Here is a 20,048-nt window from a genome sequence, read left to right as displayed (position 1 = left end):
TTAGACAACTGACATTCATTCAAATTGACGATCGTCAATTTTGGTTTTCGAGTTTTCCAGCACATGCTGGCTGGAATCCATGATATCGAAAAAGTAGTGATGAAGTGCTGTTACCGTAAAATCATATAAGCAAAACACTTTTTGGCGAGTAATGCGTCGGGAACAATGTACCACGCGTCGGCAGATCTCTTTCTGGTATAGAAAGTGTGTGGATGCGCGTGGTACATTGTAGATTAGTGCCGCAAGGGCGAGGCGAGGCAACGGGAACGTTAGATGAGAAAAACTCATTTTTCCTGTTTTTCTATAATGGGACTAGTTTTGTTACGTCATTCAATTAATTTCATAAAGTACACTTCATTACTTCAATAACATTAGGATCTTTCTAACATTCAGTCGATTGGCGGTCAAACTCAATCACTTCCTCATAACCTAACTACACGAACAACAAATGAGAGAGAGGTTAATCACCTGATACAGAACCGCCACCGTGCAAGCACTTACTCAATATGAAAATGATCGCAGTGCAAAAGCCACCAACCTACCTTGATCTCCTTCGAATGCAATAATGACGCGGCATGTTTGTGGACCGCAGCAATTCGACGATGCCGGCAAGAAGCGTTAAAACTGCGAACATTAAATTCCTTCGCAATGCATATCGGAAAACATTGAACACAAATGCAGCATTCACCAAAAGATACCAATCTGAACGTCAAATTTCACAATTCACTGCTGTTCTTGCGGAGGTGAGTTCGACTGTTGACTAAAACCGCTTATTCAGAATTGACGGATGTTGAGTTCGAAACGCCTTCATTCGATCTATAGTTTAGCTTGTAGTGTTGATTTTTTTAAAAGAAAATATATCTATAAAGAGGTGTGAGAACAGAGACAATACATCCATGCCTGCGGTTGAATTGGTTGGCTCGGTTTTTATTGTCTAAAACTTTGTGCTCCTAGGTACATTGTCACTGGTCATATGGAGATGCTGTAAGCACAACATGTAAATCAAACTGAATTATTGAATAAGAATTACAATTATTTAGGTATTCAATTTATACTAAATAGGCCTAGATTACAATCCAAACAGAGGCATCATGGTTTTTTCATACTGCGCACAGTTTGTAACTGCCATTTTCTAGTCATGGATGGGAAAATCATCTTTTAATGAGAAGTCTTTTCCTTGCGCATATGGTGGGTTCATGTTGACGTTCAGGAAGTACAGCCCCCGTGTCCTGAAAATAATGAAAATACTATTAAAGCTTGTTTGAATCATGCTATTCTCGTGTTTTTTTGGTTTGTTACAAATAAACTATTGCGAAAATTGATATTTTACTTAAAAAATAGAAACATCGTTTGAATTACATACCTTTGAATTACAATATACTTGGAAAAGAAGGTACATTTGTTCCCAAAGAAACTCCAACAGTCCCCCCCCCACCCCCTAAATAAGACTAATTTTATTGAGGCAAATTTTATGTAAAATAAAGTTTCAATTTTATTTGATCAAGAACAATTTATTGAAATTTATGAAGCTTTACATCAATTTTGTACAAGACCTTTCCATTATAAGATTATCGAAGGTTACACTTTTGAATACCATTTTTGTATCTTGTGGTAATCGGAACAACCATAGACGCAGCATTATTCCCACATAAAATCACTCTTTAATGATATGTCTTTGAACACCTGCGTTGTCTATTCTTCTATGTTGCACAACATGCTGCGCTCTGTTTTAACAACGCAACCTTCCTCCTACTAAGCTCACTGAAAAAAAAAAAACCGACAAGGAAATGCAACGATTGGCTAATAAGATGAATACAAATGAGACTGTTTGCGTTATTTTGATGATACAGACCAGAACTAATGCTCCCAGTAGCGTAAGTAGTTATGAGCTATGAAGCAGTTGTTCAGCTGGTCATTTATTTTAAATTTTAGATGCCAAAGTAAATGTCATGGAGATAGCCAGGATTTCGAGAAGGGGGGGGGGACAACTTTTTTGGTCTTCTAAATCGTAGTTTTATAGTAGTTTTATAAAAACACATGAAATCCAAACCAAATCGAAACAATAATGATTAAAACAATAACGGATTTGAAAATGCGTGATTTATTGCTCATCAGATATTTTTAAATAAAGTGAGAAAATTATTAACGAACTTAGAATTCAGAAAGAATATAAAATCGGCTGTAACAGTTATTATAAAAGTCCTGCATTCTTCCATAAGTTTGAGAAAACTAGAACCATACATATGAATTTCTAAGCAAATCCTCTCTGAGATAATATTTATTATAAAATAGGCAGAAAAAAAAACAATATGCTTTCTCCAGGAATTCCTTCGACAATCGCTCCAGAAATTCTTTCCCCAGGAATTCCTTCGACAATTGCTCCTGAAATTCTATCCGAAATTCTATCAGGGATTCTTTAGAAATGCCTACAGCAACTTCGTCGGCAGTGTCTTCAGGAATTCCACCATAAATTTTGCCGGAATTGATCCGAAAACTCCACCATTATTTACTCCAAGACAATCTTCACGAACTTCTTTATAAGTTCTGCAGAATTCCCTGCAATAATTCAAATAATTTCGTGCTGTTTCCCATAATTTTTAAGAATAAGAATAATCCGTGGAAATTCCGCAGAATTGCCAGTAAACATTCCTGAGAATTTCACGAAAAATCTTCGAATTTCTTGTGTAAATTCCATAAAATTTTCCGTGAATTGTTTCGAATAATTTCTTGTTAAAATTTCAAAGAATTTCTCCAGTTATACCGAAAATGAAATCAACAATGGAATTTTCGGAGGAATTCCTAGATTAATTCGCAATGAAATCCTGAAAGAATTCCGGTGGAAACTTCAAGATTTCCACTGGGAGATCCTCCAGGAGTTTCTCCGAAAATTCCTCCTGGAATTCTTCCAGGAGTTCCACCGGCATTTCCACCAAGAATTTCTCTAGGATTTCCTTCGAGAATTATTTCGGTAGTTCTATCGGCAGTTCCTCTGAAAATTCTTCCGGGAATTTCGGCAGAATTGGAATTTATTTAGGCTTCTTCAGGAATTTATATAGATTTTCCACCAGAAGCTCCTCCGAGAATTTCTCTGCGAGCTCCTCAGGAAATTCTCCGGGAGGTCCTCTGATGATGATGATGGTCCAGCTACAAACCCCAACAAAGGTTTCAGCTAGACGAGATTTTTCTATAAGATGAATTCTCTTGTTTCCGAGAATGCTTCTGGTAGTTTCCCAGGGGTTCCTTTGAAAATTCTCCCAGGAGTTTCTTCAGAAATTCTTCTAGAAAATTACTTCAAGAGTTCCTCCGGAATTCCACCAGCAATTCATCCGGGAGTTTCTCCGGAAATTCCTCCGGGAGTTCTACCAGAAGCTATTCCAAGAAATTATTCAGGCTTTTTCAGGAAATCATTTAGGCTTTCTTCAGAAATTAGGCTGGAAATTCCTCCCGAAGTTCTTCCGATAGTTTCTCTGAGAGCTCATCCGGGAGGTCCTCTAGGAATTCTTCTGGGACTTACTTACTTACTTATGGATCCTGTACACCTCCGGTGGTGCAAAGGGCCGACTTGAAAGATCTCCATCCTGAGCGATGCCCGGCTATCGCTTTAACCTGTTGCCAGGTTAGATTTCGGTCGACTTCTTTTATTTCTTTATTGAGGCTTCGCCGCCATGAGCCTCTGGGTCTGCCTCTGCTGCGATGTCCCACTGGGTTCCAGTCTAATGCTTGCTTACAGATTTCGTTTCCGCCCCTACGTAGAGTGTGGCCGACCCAGCCCCACTTCCGATCCCGAATTTCTGTTGCTATCGGCCTCTGGTGACAACGACGATGGAGCTCGTTGTTTGAGATCCAGTTGTGAGTCCACCAGGCCCGAATTATATACCGCAGGCATCTGTTAATGAACACCTGCAGCCGTTGAGTGTTCTCCACTGATACACACCATGTTTCGCTAGCGTATAACAGCACAGATTTCACGTTAGAGTTGAAAATTCGTATTTTGGTGCGTTCACTTATCTGCCTGTTTTTCCAGATATTTCTTAAACTCGCAAAGGCAGCCCTTGCTTTCTTGATCCGTGCGCCTATGTCGATCTTGGTACCGCCGTCTGACGCCATTTGGCTACCAAGATATTGGAAGCTTTCAACATTCTCCACTGGTTGCCCGGCTACTGTGAAACTGGAAGGAGTCACCGTGTTTACATCCAACGATTTGGTTTTGTTGACGTTGATGACTAAACCTGCCGAGGAGGAGCGATCGGCAAGGTCGTTGAGCTTACTCTGCATATCAGAGCGCCGTTGCGCGAGCCAATTCGAAGTCGTTTAGGTGCTCCATGGTTATAGGCTGCCATAACAGCCCGCGGTTTGGTTCACGGTCAATCGCATCTACCAGAATCTCATCGATTACGATGAGGAACAGTAACGGTGATAGAATACATCCTTGCCTCACACTAGCTACGACCCGGATAGGGTCGGACAGGACCCCATTGTGCAGCACTCTACACGAAAAGGCCTCGTACTGTGCTGTGCTATTCTTCTGGGAGTTCCTCCTGAAATTCCTCCGGGAGTTCTTACGGGAGACCTTACGGGAGCTCCTCCGGCAGTTCAGGGATTCCTCCGGGAGATCCACCAGCAGTTTCTACGAGAATCCTTCCAGGAGTTTCACCGGCAGTTTCTCAGGGTGTTTCTCTTAAAAAGAACTCCCAGAGTAATTTTCGGAGGAACTCCCGGGGGATAGTCTATAGGAATTTGCGGAGAAATTATCAGAGGAATTCTCGGAGGAACTGCCGGTGGAACTTCTGGAGGAATTCATTGAAGAACTACAGGAAGAATTTCCGGAGGAAATCCTGGAGGAACTCTCGTAAGAATTCTAAGATAAACTCCCAAAGGAACTTCCGTAAGAATTCCAGGAGGAACTCCTGGAAGAATTCTTAGAAGAACCTCCCGGAGGAATTCCCGTAAGAACTCCCAGAGAAATTCTCCGAGGAACTTCAGGAGGAATTTGTAGATAAATGCCTAAAAAAATGCTAAATGAATTCCTGAAAGAAAGCCTGATTGAATTCCCGAAGGAACTACTGGTGGAACTTCAGAGGAACATCCGGTGGAATACCCTAGAGGAAGAGAAAAAATATTTCTGAAGGAACTTCCGAAATCCCATTTCCCGTGAAATTCCTGCCAAATATCGTCCAGGAATTTCCTGTGAAGTTCCTGGAGGTATTACCGGAGAATTTCTTGGAAAAACTCCTGGAAGAACTCCCGAAGGAACTTCCACAAGCACTTCCGGAGGAATTCCCACATGGAAGTCCTGAAATAATTCTTAGAGAAGTTCCTAAAGGAATTTCCGAAAAAAATATCTAAAGGAATTCCCAGAAAAATACCAGGATTAATTAATGGAAAAATTCCCAGATGAAATCCTGAAAGTATTCCCAGATGAATTGCTGAAGAAAATCCCTGCGGATTGTTCCGAAGAAATTTCTGGAAGAACTCTTAGCAGATATCCGAGTAAATTCCGAGTGAAGTCCGGAAGGAATTCTAGTACACTTCCGCGGAAAATCTCCCGGAGAAATTCCTGAAGGAATTCCTGGAGAAGTACCTTAAGAAACTCCCGAAAAAATAGCTGTAAGAATTTCTGGGGAAATACTTGGACGAATTTCAGGAGAAATTCATTGAGATATTTCTAGAGGATTTCTTGAAGGATATTCTGAAATAATTGCGAAAAGAATTCCAGATTGGAATGCTAGATGATTTCGCTATTGAATGTTTGGAGGTATTAAAGGTAAGTTAAACCGTTCACGTAAGGGCCACGTGCCACAGCCTGATATGTGCAAGGACATAAACGGGAATCTTCTTACGAACGAGCGTGAGGTGATCCAACGGTGGAGGCAGCACTACGAAGAACACCTGAATGGCGATGTGGCAGACGAAGATGGCGGTATGGTGATGGACCTGGGAGAACGCGCGCAGGACATAATTTTACCGGCTCCGGATCTCCAGGAAATCCAGGAGGAGATTGGCCGGCTGAAGAACACCAAAGCCCCTGGGGTTGACCAACTACCAGGAGAGCTATTTAAACACGGTGGTGAGGCACTGGCTAGAGCGCTGCACTGGGTCATTACCAAGATTTGGGAGGAGGAAGTTTTGCCGCAGGAGTGGATCCAAGGTGTCGTGGGTCCCATCTACAAAAAGGGCGATAAGCTAGATTGTAGCAACTACCGCGAAATCACATTGCTGAACGCCGCCTACAAGGTACTCTCCAAAATTTTATGCCGTCGACTAGCACCAACTACAAGGGAGTTCGTGGGGCAGTGCCAGGCGGGTTTTATGGGCGAACACTCCACCACGGACCAGGTGTTCGCCATTCGCCAAGTACTGCAGAAATGCCGCGAATACAACGTGCCCACACATCATCTATTCATAGACTTCAAAACCGCATATGATACAATCGATCGGGACCAGCTATGGCAGCTAATGCACGAATACGGATTTCCGGATAAACTGACACGGTTGATCAAAGCGACGATGGATCGGGTGATGTGCGTAGTTCGAGTTTCAGGGGCATTCTCGAGTCCCTTCGAAACCCGCAGAGGGTTACGGTAAAGTGTCTGCTATTCAACATCGCAGGGAGTAACACGAGTGGTACAATTTTCAATAAGTCCGTCCAGCTATTTGGCTTCGCCGACGACATAGATATTATGGCACGTAACTTTGAGAAGATGGAGGAAGCCTACATCAGACTGCAGAGGGAAGCTAAGCGGATCGGACTAGTCATCAACACGTCGAAGACAAAGTACATGATAGGAAGAGGTTCAAGAGACGACAATGGGACCCACCCACCGCGAGTTTGCATGGGTGGTGACGAAATCGAGGTGGTAGAAGAATTTGTGTACTTGGGTTCACTGGTGACTGCCGAAAATGACACCAGCATAGAAATTCGGAGATGCATAGTGGCCGAAAATCGTACGTACTTTGGACTCCGCAAGACGCTCCGATCGAATAGATGAAATAATGTTCTCTCTTGACGTCACATCGCTGTATACCAACGTACCGGTGGACTACGCTATAGAGTGTATACACCAACGCTGGGACGAGATCGACAAACACACACCGATCGACCAAGATAGTTTTCTTAGCAGCAGTCAAACTAGTATTAGACTCCACATTTTTCACGTATAAGGGAATCTTCTACAAGCAGACCTTCGGAGTCCCAATGGGTTCCCCTCTATCACCAGTAGTTGCAAATCTAGTTATGGAACGTCTGGAACAGGAGACCATACACAAACTGGAGGAGGAACACATACCTATGAAGATATACCGTCGTTACGTTGACGACTGTTTCTGTGTTGCTAGTGAAGGACACATAGAGACGATTGTGGCTACCTTCAATTACTTCCATGAGAAGTTAAAATTCACGGTAGAAAAAGAAGAGAACCACAAACTGAAATTTCTCGATATGACACTACACCGAGTACAGACAAAAATTCACAAAACATGGACACCGAAACAATCCAATGGAAGGTATCTGGATTTCAACTCAGAGAGCCCATTCCAGCATAAACGCAACACGGCGATCGCATTAATCGATCGAGCAATTAAACTTACCGATGCCGATGAAAGACACAACACTATCACCAATGTAAAGCACATTTTGTTAATAAATCATTATCCAATATAGTTTATTAAACAATTTCTTAAACAACGAACACATGAACATTACAACACCTGCACCCTAACAAACGATAACACGAGAAAGGAAACAAATTTTGTGTTAACACCCTACATACCATGCATGAGTGAAAAACTCGCAAAAATACTCAACAAACAGAACATAACACTAGCACACAAACCACGAAACAAAATCAAAGAAACCGTATTTACCCGTCTTAAGGACCCTATCCCCAAAGGAAAACCAAAAATGTTGTGTATGGCATTCCGTGCGGTACCGATGATGGGAAAATCTATATGGGACAAACAGGCAGAATGCTGGACACAAGACTCAACGAACACCAGAACAACATGAAGAAAAAGGAGGCAAAAACGGGTCTAACACAACATTTCCTGGAAGAAGGACATAACTTTAACTCCAGCAAAACCGAAATTCTGGAGAGGATTGAAAACCAGGAGGGCAGACTGATAGCAGAGGCTTTCCATATCAAGCTAATTGGTGACGACAGAACCGTCAACATGCAGCGTGAATGTGGTGGAATTAATTCTGCATACAATGGCCTAGTGTGCAAAATACGATCACTCAGAGCCAGGGTAGAAATATTTCACAGTCAATGCAGTGAAAAACATGGATCTCAGTCTAATCTGCAGTCGCCTTCATCGCCGCCGTGGTGAGTGCGACTGGGTGCAGCCGAAAAATCATTTTCAACACCGGATGGTTCAATTTCGCATTCAGCCACTCACAAGTCGCTCTGACAGGCTGCTCAGTTCGCCCCTTACCGTATGACTGTGAGTGGCCCATTTAAACGCGTGGTGAATTTTTTCAATTTGATGGGTGAATATGTACATTTTGCTGTGGGAAATTTCATCTTCGCGGCGCAGTGGGTGATGTGAGTTCTGTTGTTTACTTTTCTGCCTCTCCGGGAATGTGAGGTTGATTTCAAAGCAGGAAGAAAATAAAAACATGATATAAAAAAACATCACCTTCAACCAGTGCTGAACCGAAAATTTACAACCCTGCTTAGAACACATACAACACGAAAAGAAGATGGGTGACGTCACGCAGAGCCTCGTGTGGGATGCAGAAATTTAGTGGGGTTTTAGTTTGAAAACCACACTGGTGGTGAACGTTTGATTAATTGCAAGTGGGTAGAAGAAAATTGTATTCTGTATTTTTTTTTAAATGAAATTTTTTAACTTTGTTTCAATAAATCTTTAGATCTGATGATGGCTGAAAAGCAGTAGGCCGAAACGTTATGCAAAATTATGCAAAGTGTGTGTTTAGTTTTCACCGAAAAATATCAACAAATTAACGATATATTGAACTTGACTTGCTTTTCAACAATTCTATTAGTATATCAACAGTTCATCCATTGAAAGCTTTTCTATGCCGGTCCATTGCATAACTATGTGCCTTGTGTCCATCGCAAAGGATAAACTATGTCAAGAAAGTTGAGCACATTTCCCACTCAAAAGCATCTTAGATCCTAAATCGAACTTGACATCTGCGAATTGGTAATCACGCTTGTACTTTAGAACTGAGGACCCTGGCAACATAGATTTAAAAAATTCAAGGATTTAAATTGTTTCGGAAATATGTTTTTACGAGTAGCAGGGATATCAGATGGTTTACCACAAGAACGAAACAGATTTCCGTAGAACCTAAATTTTGTGGATTCGATATTCTGTAACCGCTAGTGTTCTTTAGCTATATGCGAGCTCGTCCTTATTCGATATTGAAGATAACATTATGTTATCATGTTAAAAAGGATATCTAGTAAGAGAGGTAAACACTACCGAGCCGACTGTTTTTAATTACATTTGCCGTTTTACCGTTTCGATGACAAACCTTCTTGAAGGCCCTTCAGCTTATGAAAGTACGTTTCAAAAAAAAATTCAAAAATGTTGATACTTATGCAACTAGGATGACCGCAAACTTGTCTGTGGATAGTTTCAGATGTGGCGTTTGTGGAAGTCAGCCGTAGCCACTGTTAACTGCCACTTGAGTCCCCGCGGGAACCTATTTCGGAATGACCGTTCCGAGACCAAAGGCTCAGGTAGTTCTAATTCTTTGTGAAGCCATAAACCTTGAATTGTCCACAAAAATAGGCACTCGCCACCGCGGTGCACCGTCGACGGTTTTCGAACTTCTTCAAGTGACACTGACGAATATCTAAACCATATCTGAATAAGGGTCAATTTGATATTCGATACCCCAAATACCTCATGTTGGCATGTGTATTAATTACCTTGGTATAATAATAACTCTAATCATGATTGATAGTTATTATTAGTATTTTACCTCTTATGCATCTTATGCATCTTCAATACTTCATCATGATAAAGAGTATCGGGTATTGAATGCCTCCACCGAGTACTTTGTAGCTATTTTCTCCTGATCGGGTTCGGAACATAAGCTTCAGGCTGATGTGTGTGGGAAACGCTTTTGCATATCGGACCTTATCGTTAACCAACCTGACCTTGACAACTGAAACTCTCCGTTGGAGTACGATAGATGCGTTAAATCGCATAACAAAAAGGTGGTGCTAAATGGAAAGAAGATAGAGTCAAAGGCAACTTTGTGGGGAGTTGATTCCGTTTGACATCTTCAATTGATACGAATTACGATTCAGTTCAGTTTAGTTCACTGTTAGAATTAAAATATGTTAAGTTAATAAACTTTAAACTGTCATATTTTGAAACTGATTTCAATTTGATGTGTAGATCAATAAGCTAGGAGAAAAAAAGTATAATGACAAAAAAATGCAACAGCCGTGTAGTAAAAAAATCTGAAATTTGTCAAACTATATTCAACTGAAAAAGAGTAGCCCACTTTAGTCTAGTTTTATCCTAATATGCAAATCTAATAGATTGTAAGTGGGTTATACGTAGTACCTAACTACTTTGAACGCATGGCGTTATGCCACCGTAACCAATTGAAATGACGTATTTCATCAATCAGTTACTAATACTTTTTGCCACTCTCTATAAAAAAAAAGAAAAACGCATTTGTTACGAGTCGGTCCATGCGTCATTTCTTTATATTACGGCAGTATAGTAAAGTACCACGCACAACAAACACTTAGTTCCTCTATTGCATTGAACATAGTTGAATGATTTGTCGAGATCAAATCACGGTGACGCAAAAAAAGATTTTTTATAATGTGTGGAATTAAAAATGATGGCAAATGAGCAGACCTCAATATGGCCCACATACCTGAAAAATAACCCTCTTTCAATATGCGCTCTCTGGCTTCGCCCACGGTTCCAACACCGTACGTTAGCCATCCAACGTCGCATCACACCAGTTACTAATGTGACTGCACTCACTCACTCACGGGAAAATAAAACAAAGAACAACCACTCGCATGCAGTTGGCTCCGTTTGACTTACGTGTTTGGCGTGTAAGCTCCCATTAGTGCAATCTGGCTATCCTCATTGGGGTTGCACAATCCCAGCATATACAAATACCAGTGGGCACATCGATAGCCATAGAAGCCAACTTCCGTGGCGATGGACTCCGCGTAATATTCTGGCGCCCGATTGTGGTTGCACTCTCCGGTGGTCATCATCGATTGGGCATTGCAACCCGGCTGCTCCACACCCCCGTTGACGTAGAAGTCCGCATGGCCGCTGGGGTGCAAAATCCCCCTCGCAAACACGTCGGTGTGAATCACCTGCACGAATTCCGCATCCGTTTGGTCCAACTTGTACTGGCTGGGTGCGGTGATGAAGAGCGGTTTGGCCGGATCCAAGCCGGTTATGCGCTTCAGTTTTCCCGCCGTAATGTAATTGGCGATCATGCCGGAAGTCTGGCCTCCGAGGCTAAAGCCCACCACGTGAATGTCATCCAACGTGAACATTTTCTCCGCGATCATGTAATCCAGCAGTTGGGCCGTGCAGTTGGCCACCGTCGGAAGGTTTCGCACCGCTTGGTAGTAGCACGGCTCCAGCACCAGCGGATTGTAGTCGAGTGAAATGATGTTGAACTGGTCGTGGTCCAGATAGGCGGGTCGGATCGATGTGTTGGGTGCGTAATCGCGGTGACCCGTGTAGCCGTGGATTAACACGATCAAGGGCCGGTCCAGCACGAACGGAGCTTGTTTTATCGTCTCGGGTGCGAACATGCTCAGCTCGGTTGGGTTGTCTTGAGTATCTCTATGAATGAAGGGGGAAAACAGATTTGTAAGAGGTAGATTTTGTTTTATTGTTTCTTTCTATAAAACTTTCATTGATTTATAGTTTATTAACAAATCAGAATAAATTCTAAATATTGAAATAGAAATTTTTCATTAAAAAAAACCTATATTACACATCGAATAAACAGAATATATTTTCAACTAGTCGACCCGGCAGACGTTGTCCTGCATAGTAGGCGAAAATGTGGGTCTGAACCACCCATTCAAAATGCCCATACGAATCTTCATTTTAGTTATCCACGATTTACTCAAACTTACTTGTGAGTTTTGCATGAGGAAATATCATATAAACCCGTCGGAAACTATAACGAATGTAACTGCTGAAGGAATGAAGAAAATCCATCCAGCCGTTTTCGAGTTATGCGGATACGAACACAGACCATTTAATTTTTATTATATAGAAGATATCCCGATTTTATCACCCCCCTGGTGAATTTTGGGGTGATAAAACAGGGTATGTGACAAAATTGGAAAAAAAATATTTCCAATTTTTTAATTCATTCCACAAATATGAATCATTTTATGCCTTGGAAAGGCCAAATGCGTGATCGGTACCCGTTATTTCTTGTCGAAATTGCTTACAGAATATTTCCCAGGTACTCAGAAGTCGTTCGTAATAAACTACAGGCGGTGAAAGTTATTTCATGAAAATCAATGTTGTTTGTGGTATTATTTACGAAAATAAAAAGAATGACAAAATTTTTTGGGGTGACAAAATCGGGTCGAAAACGTAAAAAATGGGAGTAGGCTTTGCCGCGAACGGTTGACATTCGATTTTTCGCCACGAGTTTTTTTTTTCTTTAAATGTTTTCTGTATCGCGATCGTTATTCGGAAAAGTGACCATCGGAATTCTGGTGATTTACGTTTTGTTCGTGTTTCAGCTTCCGTGTTGCTTTTAAATTCGACGCCGGAATAAGAAGATTTTGATGAAAGTGAAATGAATCTATTTGGTCTTTTGGTGAAATATGTAAAAAAAAAAGTGAAATAACGGAACTATCAATTCTATACTTTCGCCTCTAATACTATCATGAACATGTACGTCCAAGTTTGGAAGATGATATTAGCATTTCCATATCATTGTAAATCGTTTAACTTCACGTAGAAGTAACACACACGAAATCATTAATTTAGTAAAAAATGAAATGCTTTAACCGCGAAGTTTTCGAATAGTCTCGTGTTTCATTTTAACAAACTATGGGATCATCCTACCTACTCTGTCACATCCAAAGAAGCTGTTCCTACTTTTTCGAAAATCACGCCATAATCACCTACGGGGTGCAGGCCTTATGTGTCAACCAGTGTTGTAAAATGTCATTTGCATTCGTTTGTATAATTTCCCAAGAACTTTTTCCCGAAGGTAGCTATCAATTCATGGTGTATGGCGAACTTATAGAGCTTAAATGTGGCTACAACTTTGTGTAACAAGACATTGCTGTAAATATGTAATCTGGGGCGTGGGAGGCAAAATGTCATTCAAATGACATTATGTCAAGTGACACGTGACATTTTTGAGAGTTTTCACTTTCCAGCCTCAGATGTTATATTTAGAGCACTGTACTCTTGGACAAAAATATACACCCTTATTCTTGTTTACGTCCGTATCGGGCTTTCGAACGAACGTCTCGATTCGAATGAGTTCGAAAATGGTATTCCCGTTTTCGATCGAATGCTTTACGTATGCGATTCGTATGCGAAAAAGTGTTGCCCTATCGATGATCGTTCGCAACAATTCTAAACTGTCAAAAAGTTGTTTGACATTGTTGTTGTTTTCATTATTTCTCCGGAGTGAAGCAAGCAAGTGGGAAAAGTATTGCCCATCGGAAAGTTACCCGCAACTACGGCCCGGCAGCGCTGGCCCACCAACTGGACATCCCGCTAATCGTCCGACGGTGTTCCGAAGTGCAGGAGATGCTGACGGGAAAGCACGGCGAGGGAAGCAAAATTATCAAGTGACGAGGTTCTACGTTGCAATACGGTTTGGCGGCACCATTCGCAAGTTTCATCGTCATGATAATTGTGCTTAACATCCAGCGGTATCACACCGCAAAGGTCTACCGGAGAGATAATCCCACCATGGCAATGAACTAGTTCCATACGTACATGATGCTGCGTGACGATGCTGCTGAATTCTATAAAAATATGTACGAGATTTTGAAGGAGTTGGAAATTGGACTGGAAGGGATGGTGAAACAGGAAAAACAGGAAACAGCTGGAAGGGATGTTTAAGGATTGCGGGATGACAGGGGAGTGCTTGCATGCGGATGTATGGTGATGCGAAGCTGGATGACCAATTGGTGGAGTACCAGGAAATAAAAAAAAACAAACTAACATCGAGGACGACATTTTCGGGTTGAAGCATAAAGATTCTTTGAGTTTTTCTCGTAAGCCCGTGAGTTAATTATTTTCAATGTTACTGTTATACGTTATACTTATATATGCAAATAAAATGAATGCCTTTTATTTTTAAAAAGCTTTATATCCCAGCTGGAACTTGATTCGCTTTTTCGTTTTTGGTGTTGCATTGGTATTACCCGTCGGATCGCTATAGAGAATTATTTTACCGGTATAACATTCCGGCTACGTGCCTGGTTAACTACACTTGTCTGGTTTTAACGGTCTTCTTCTTCTTCGATGGCTCTACATTCCAACTGGAACTTGGCCTGCTTTTCAACTTAGTATCCATTAGCATTTCTTCAGTTATTAATTCAAAGCTTTTCTATGCCCGCCATTGCATGAGTATGTATCTGGCAAGTGGTGTGGCAAGTACAATGGATACATTATACCCAATCAATCGAGACTGTCTCCCACCAGAAAACATCCTAGACCGGACCGAGAATCGAACTCGCCATCTCCGGATTGGCAATCCTAGGTCTTTGCTCGCAAGGCTACTGTAGATCCCTGGTTTTCGCGGTGTGTACCGTACCCATACTTCCCCTATTCGCATAAGCGTCCCATGTCAGTTTTCTTCAATTTGAGAAATATGCCGTTGAATTTTTCAAACTCGTTTTACATGGAGAAATTAAAAAAATTCTAATAAATCGATAAAACCAGCAATCTTTCTGAAAATTTGGCATAATATTCTTTATCTGTATACATTGCTATGGAACTATTGAATGGATCATAATTACATTGATGTTTTGTGCGAGAGTTTATCAAAATCTGGAATGTGACTGTTATGCGAATAAATAGCAAGATGAGACAACACAAGTGGGTTTTGATTTTCAAATTTCTAGAACAAAGCCTATTATTTTATCAGTTTTTCTTAAAGATGAGTTCATTTTAAGCTTATTTCTGAAAGAAAATCAAAATCGACAAAAATCGACATGGGACTCTTATGCGAATCGCGGCAGTATAGGGGAAAAGTAATTCAACCAGATGTTCTATTGATAATTCATGTTTAGTGAAATCTTTGGGAATTTGTGGAGAAAATTTCGGGTGAATTACACATTGAACTTCTCCGGAAAAAATGTTGGAATGGTTAAAGCGCACAGTTCAAGTAAGAAAAGAAAACGAATTCCTCCAGGCATTCTCGGATAACCTCCCAAAGGAATTCCCAAATTAATTCCTGAGGAATTCCCGGATTAACATCTTGAGGAACTCCTGGTCTGGAAGAACTGCAGAAGAAGTTCCGAGAGGAGCTTTTGTAGAAATGCTTGGAAGAACTCCAGGAGTAATTCCTTGAGGATTTCCCGGACGGATTCTTGGAGGAATATCCGGAGCATCTCCTGGAGAAACTACAGCAGAAGTTACGGGAGGATCTTCAGGAGGAATTACCCTTACGGAACTATTGTGGAATTCCCTGAAAATTCCTGGAGTTCCTCCTAAAGTTTGGGACAAAGTTCCAAGATTAATTCCAGGAGTAATTCGCGAAGTAAGTTTCTCTCTGAAAGTTACTCCAGCAATTCCTCCAGAAGTTCCTCAACGAATTCTTTCGGAAATTCCTCCAGGAATTCATCCGAAAGTTCCTCCAGAAATTCGTTCGGAAATTTCAGGAGTTTCTCCGGAAGTTCTTCAAGGAATTTTTCAGGAAATTTCTCCCTAAATAAGTTCATCGGAAGTTCTTTCAGGAATTCTTTAAAAGTTCTTACAGGAATTCCTCCAGAAGTTTCTCTAAGAATTCTTAAAGTTCCTCCAGGAATTCTTCCAAAAATGCCTTCGGGAGTTCCTCCGAGAATTTCATCAGAAGTTTCTCAATGAATTTAATCGGAAGCTCCTCCAGGAATTCCATCGGCGATGGAAGTTTGGAAGTTTCTTCAAGAATTTCTTCTCAAAGTTCCTCCAAGAATTTCTTTGAAAATTCCTCCAGAAATTACATCCTTCGAAGTTCCCCCTATAATTCTTAAGGAACTTCTTTCAGGAGTTCTTTTGGAAGTTTCTCCAGAATATCTTCTAAAAGTTCCTCCAAGAATTTCTTTCAAGAATTTTTTCTTAAGTTACTCTAGTAATTCCTCCGAGAGTTTTTCCAGGAATTTCTCAAGGAGTTCCTTCAGAAATTTCAACAGCAATTCCTCCAGGAATTTTTTCGGAAGATCATCCAGGAATACCTCCAGATGTTCCACCAGGAATACTTTCGGAAGATTTTCTAGGAATTCTTCCGACAGTTCCTCCAGAAATATCTCCGGAGGTTCCTTTCAATTCCATGAAGAATCCCTCCAAAAGTTCCTTCAGGAGTTTCTCCGAAAATTCTTTCAGAAATTCTTCCTGAAGCTCCTTCATAAATTCCTCCATGAGTTCCTCTAGAAACTTCTCTGGTAGTTCCTTCAGGAATTCTTCCAGAGTTTCTTCCGGAAGTTTCTTCAGAAATTCCTCCGTGAGTTCCTACTAGAAATTCTACCGGGAGTTCAATTATAAATTCCTCCAGGAATTCATCAGTAAGTTCCTCCAGGAATTTCTCCGGGATTTCCTCCAGGAATACCTCCGAAAGATCCTCCAGGACTACTTCTGGAAGTTACTCCATGAATTCTTCTGGAAGTTCCTCCATAAATACTTATGGAAGTTCCTTAAGGCATTCCTCCGAGTTTCTCCAGAAATTCCTCTAGAAGTCCCTCCGTGAATTTATCCGGAAGTTCCTCCAAGAGTTCCTACAGGAATTTCTCCGGCAGTTCCTGCAGGACTTTCCTCGGAAGTTCCTCCAGGAATTCCTCCTGAAGTTCCTCCGAAAGTTCCTCTACGAATTCCTCCGGAAGTTCATCCAGGAATACCTCCGGAAGATCCTCCAGGAATTTCTCCTGAATTTCTTCCAGGAATACCTCCGGAAGTTTCTCCAGGAATACCTTCGGAAGTTCCTCCAGGTATTCCTCCGGCAGTTCCTCCAGGAATTCCTCCTCCAGTTGTTCCTGGTATTTCTTCGGAAGATTCTTCATAAATTCCTCAGGAAGTCCCTTCAGGAATTCGTCCTTAAGTTACTCCAGTAATTCCTCCGTGAGTTTTTCTAGGAATTCCTCCAGGAGTTCCGTCAGGTATTCCTCCGGGAGTTCATTCAGGAATTCCGCGGGCAATTTATTCAAGAATTTTTCCAGAAGATCCTCCAGGAATACTTTCTTAAGATCTTCTAGGAATTCTTCCGACAAATCCTTCTGGAATTTCTCCGGAAGTTCCTCCACGAATTCCTTTCAGTGGTTCCCCCAGGCATTTCTCCGGCAGTTCCTTTGGAAGTTTCGTCAGCAATTCCTCCAGGGATTCCTTCGAAACATCCCCCAGCATTTAATTCGGAAGGTCCTCCAGAAATTTCTTCGCAAGTTGAATCCAAGAATTCTTCCTGAAGATTTCCAGAAATTCCCTCGGAAGTTCTTTCGGGAGTTCCTTTGGGAATCCCTCCAGAAGTTTCTCCATTAATTCTCCCGAGAGTTCCTTCTGGAATTTCTCCGGGAGTTTCTCCAGAAATTCGTCAGAAGTTCCTCCAGGAATTCATCCGAAAGTTCCTCCAAGAGTTTCTCCAGGAATTTCTTTGTCAGTTCCTTCATGAATTTCTCCGGAGGTTCCTTTAAGAGTTCCACCAGGAATCTCTCCGAAAGTTCTTTCAGCAATTCTTCCGGGAGTTCCTTCAGGAATTCTTCCAGAGGTTCCTCATTTTTTTCATATACTTTATTTATGTGATTTTTCAATTCTAGGATTAAGTTCAACACAGTTCCTCTAAGAATTCCTGTAAGTAGTTCCTCCAGGCATTCCTCAGTAGTTGTTCCAGGAGCTCCTCCAGGAATTCCCCCCGAATTTTCTCCAGGAGTTACTTCAGCAATTTTTCTCGGAATTCCTGTAGAAGTTCCTCACGGAGTTCCTCTAAGCATCTTTCCGGGAGTTCCTCTGCGCATCCCTCCGGGAGTTCCTCAAGGAATCCTTTCAGGAGTTCCCCTAGGAATCCCATCCGGAGTTCCTCCAGGAATTCCTCCGGGAGTTCCTTCAGGAATTCCTCCGAAAGTTCCTCCGAGAGTTTCTTCATGAATTTCCTGACCCATTCCTTTGAGAGTTCCACCAGAAATCACTCCGAAAGTTCCTTCAGGAATTCCTCCGAAAGTTTCTTCAGCAATTCCTTCTGAAGTTCCTTCAGGAATTGCTCCATGAGTTCCTTCAGAAATTCTTCCGGAAGTTCCTCCAAGAATTCCTTTCAGTAGTTCCTCCAGGCATTCCTCCGGTAGTTCCTTCGGAAGTATCGAGAGTAATTCCTTCGAGAGTTCCTCCAGGGTTTCCATCGGAAGATCTTCAGGATTTCCTTCGAAAAATCCTCCAGGAATTCCTTCGTAACGTCTCCTATGAATTCATTAGGAAGATTCTCCAAGTATTTCTTCGCAAGTTCATCCAGGATTTTTTTCGGAAGTTGTCCAGAAATTCCATCGGAAGTTCCTCCGGGAGTTCCTTTGGGAATATCTCCAGAAGTATCCTCCACTAATTCCCCCGAGAGTTTCTCCTGGAATTCCTCCGGGAGCTCCTCCAGAAATTACTCAGAAGTTTTTCCAGGAGTTCCTCCAGGAATTCTTCTCGGAGTTCCTGTAGAAATTCCTCAGGGAGTTTCTCTAAGCATCCCTTTGGGAGTTCATCGAGGAATCCCATTGGTAGTTTCTCCAGGAATTCTTCCGGGAGTTCCTCTAGGAAATTATTAAGCAGTTCCTCCTTGATTTCTTTCAGGAATTTCTTCAGGCATTTCTCCGGCTGTTCCTAAAGAAGCTCGGTCAGGAATTACTTCGGAAGTTTCTGCAGGATTTCATTCGAAAGATCCTCCAGGAATGTCTTCGCAAGTTCCTCGGAAGTTTCTCCAGGAATTCCTTCAAATTTCCACGGAAAAAGTTTTCTGTAGTTCCACGGAAAATTCTTCAGAAATTCCACGGAAAATTCTTCTAAATTTGTGAACTCTACTGCATTTCCTCAGGACATTGATCTGATTTTCTAGGAAGAAGTCCTTATTTACACGCGATTTTTTTCTGAAATTCCAAAGAAAATTCTTTTGAATATCAACTTCTGAATCTCCTCGACTAACCTCTGCACTTCTACTTCTTTTTCTTCTTGATTTCCACGGGAAATTCTTGTGAATCCCCAGTGAAAACTCTTCTACATTTCCACAGTAAATTGTATTCAAACTTTCATATGGATAATAATTCTGAAATTCCACGCAAGATGTCTCTAAGATTCCATGAGAAAATTCTTCAGAATTTGCTTGGAAAATGTTCCCGAGTTGAATTTCCACGGCAAACTGATTCTGCTGAATTGCAATGGAAATAGTTCTGAATTTCTTCTGGATTTCAATGTTTTTTTTTTATTTCCACGGACAACTCTTTTGAATTTCTGCGGGAAATTTTTCTGAGATTCCCGAAAAATTCTTCTGAATTTCCACATGAAATTCCCCCTAATTCCCACAGACAATAATTTTAAGTTTTATGAGAAAATTATTCTCCATTTCCTGGAAAATTCTACTGCATTTCGCTGTAAAATTCTTTTGCACAGATTCTGTTTTCTGTTTTACACAGATTCTGTTTCCACGGCAAATTTTTCAAAATTTATACGGAAAATTCTTCCAAGTTTGCAAATAAAATGCTTCCTTGGGACATTCTGAGATTCCAGGAAAAAATCTTCTTAAGTACCACGGAAATTTTACTTTTATTTCAATGGGAAATTCCGCCGAACACTACAAAAAAAATCTGAATATCCAAGGGAATTTATTCTTATATTTCAAAGGAAATTCTCTTGAAATATGAGAGGGAAATTGAAGG

The 20,048-nt window shown here is 41.2% G+C and overlaps 1 protein-coding gene across 1 annotated transcript in view; it reads right to left on the bottom strand.

The window, feature by feature from the left end:
- Window positions 1–940: 940 nt before the first annotated feature.
- Window positions 941–20,048, bottom strand: part of LOC134216356 (pancreatic lipase-related protein 2-like) — a 30,073-nt gene continuing 10,965 nt past the window's right edge. The window contains exons 2-3 of the mRNA XM_062695263.1: window positions 11,044–11,808; window positions 941–1,229 (exon numbers count right to left, since the gene is read on the bottom strand). Coding sequence (XP_062551247.1) covers window positions 1,133–1,229; window positions 11,044–11,808 — 862 coding nt within the window. The 3' untranslated portion in view covers window positions 941–1,132. The remainder of the gene's footprint in view (window positions 1,230–11,043; window positions 11,809–20,048) is intronic.

The sequence above is a fragment of the Armigeres subalbatus genome, chromosome 2, assembly GCF_024139115.2.
Source record: "Armigeres subalbatus isolate Guangzhou_Male chromosome 2, GZ_Asu_2, whole genome shotgun sequence".
In the NCBI taxonomy this organism is placed as follows: domain Eukaryota; kingdom Metazoa; phylum Arthropoda; class Insecta; order Diptera; family Culicidae; genus Armigeres; species Armigeres subalbatus.
The sequence above is the reverse complement of the archived record's forward strand: the minus strand, read 5'-3'. Positions and strand labels throughout refer to the sequence as shown.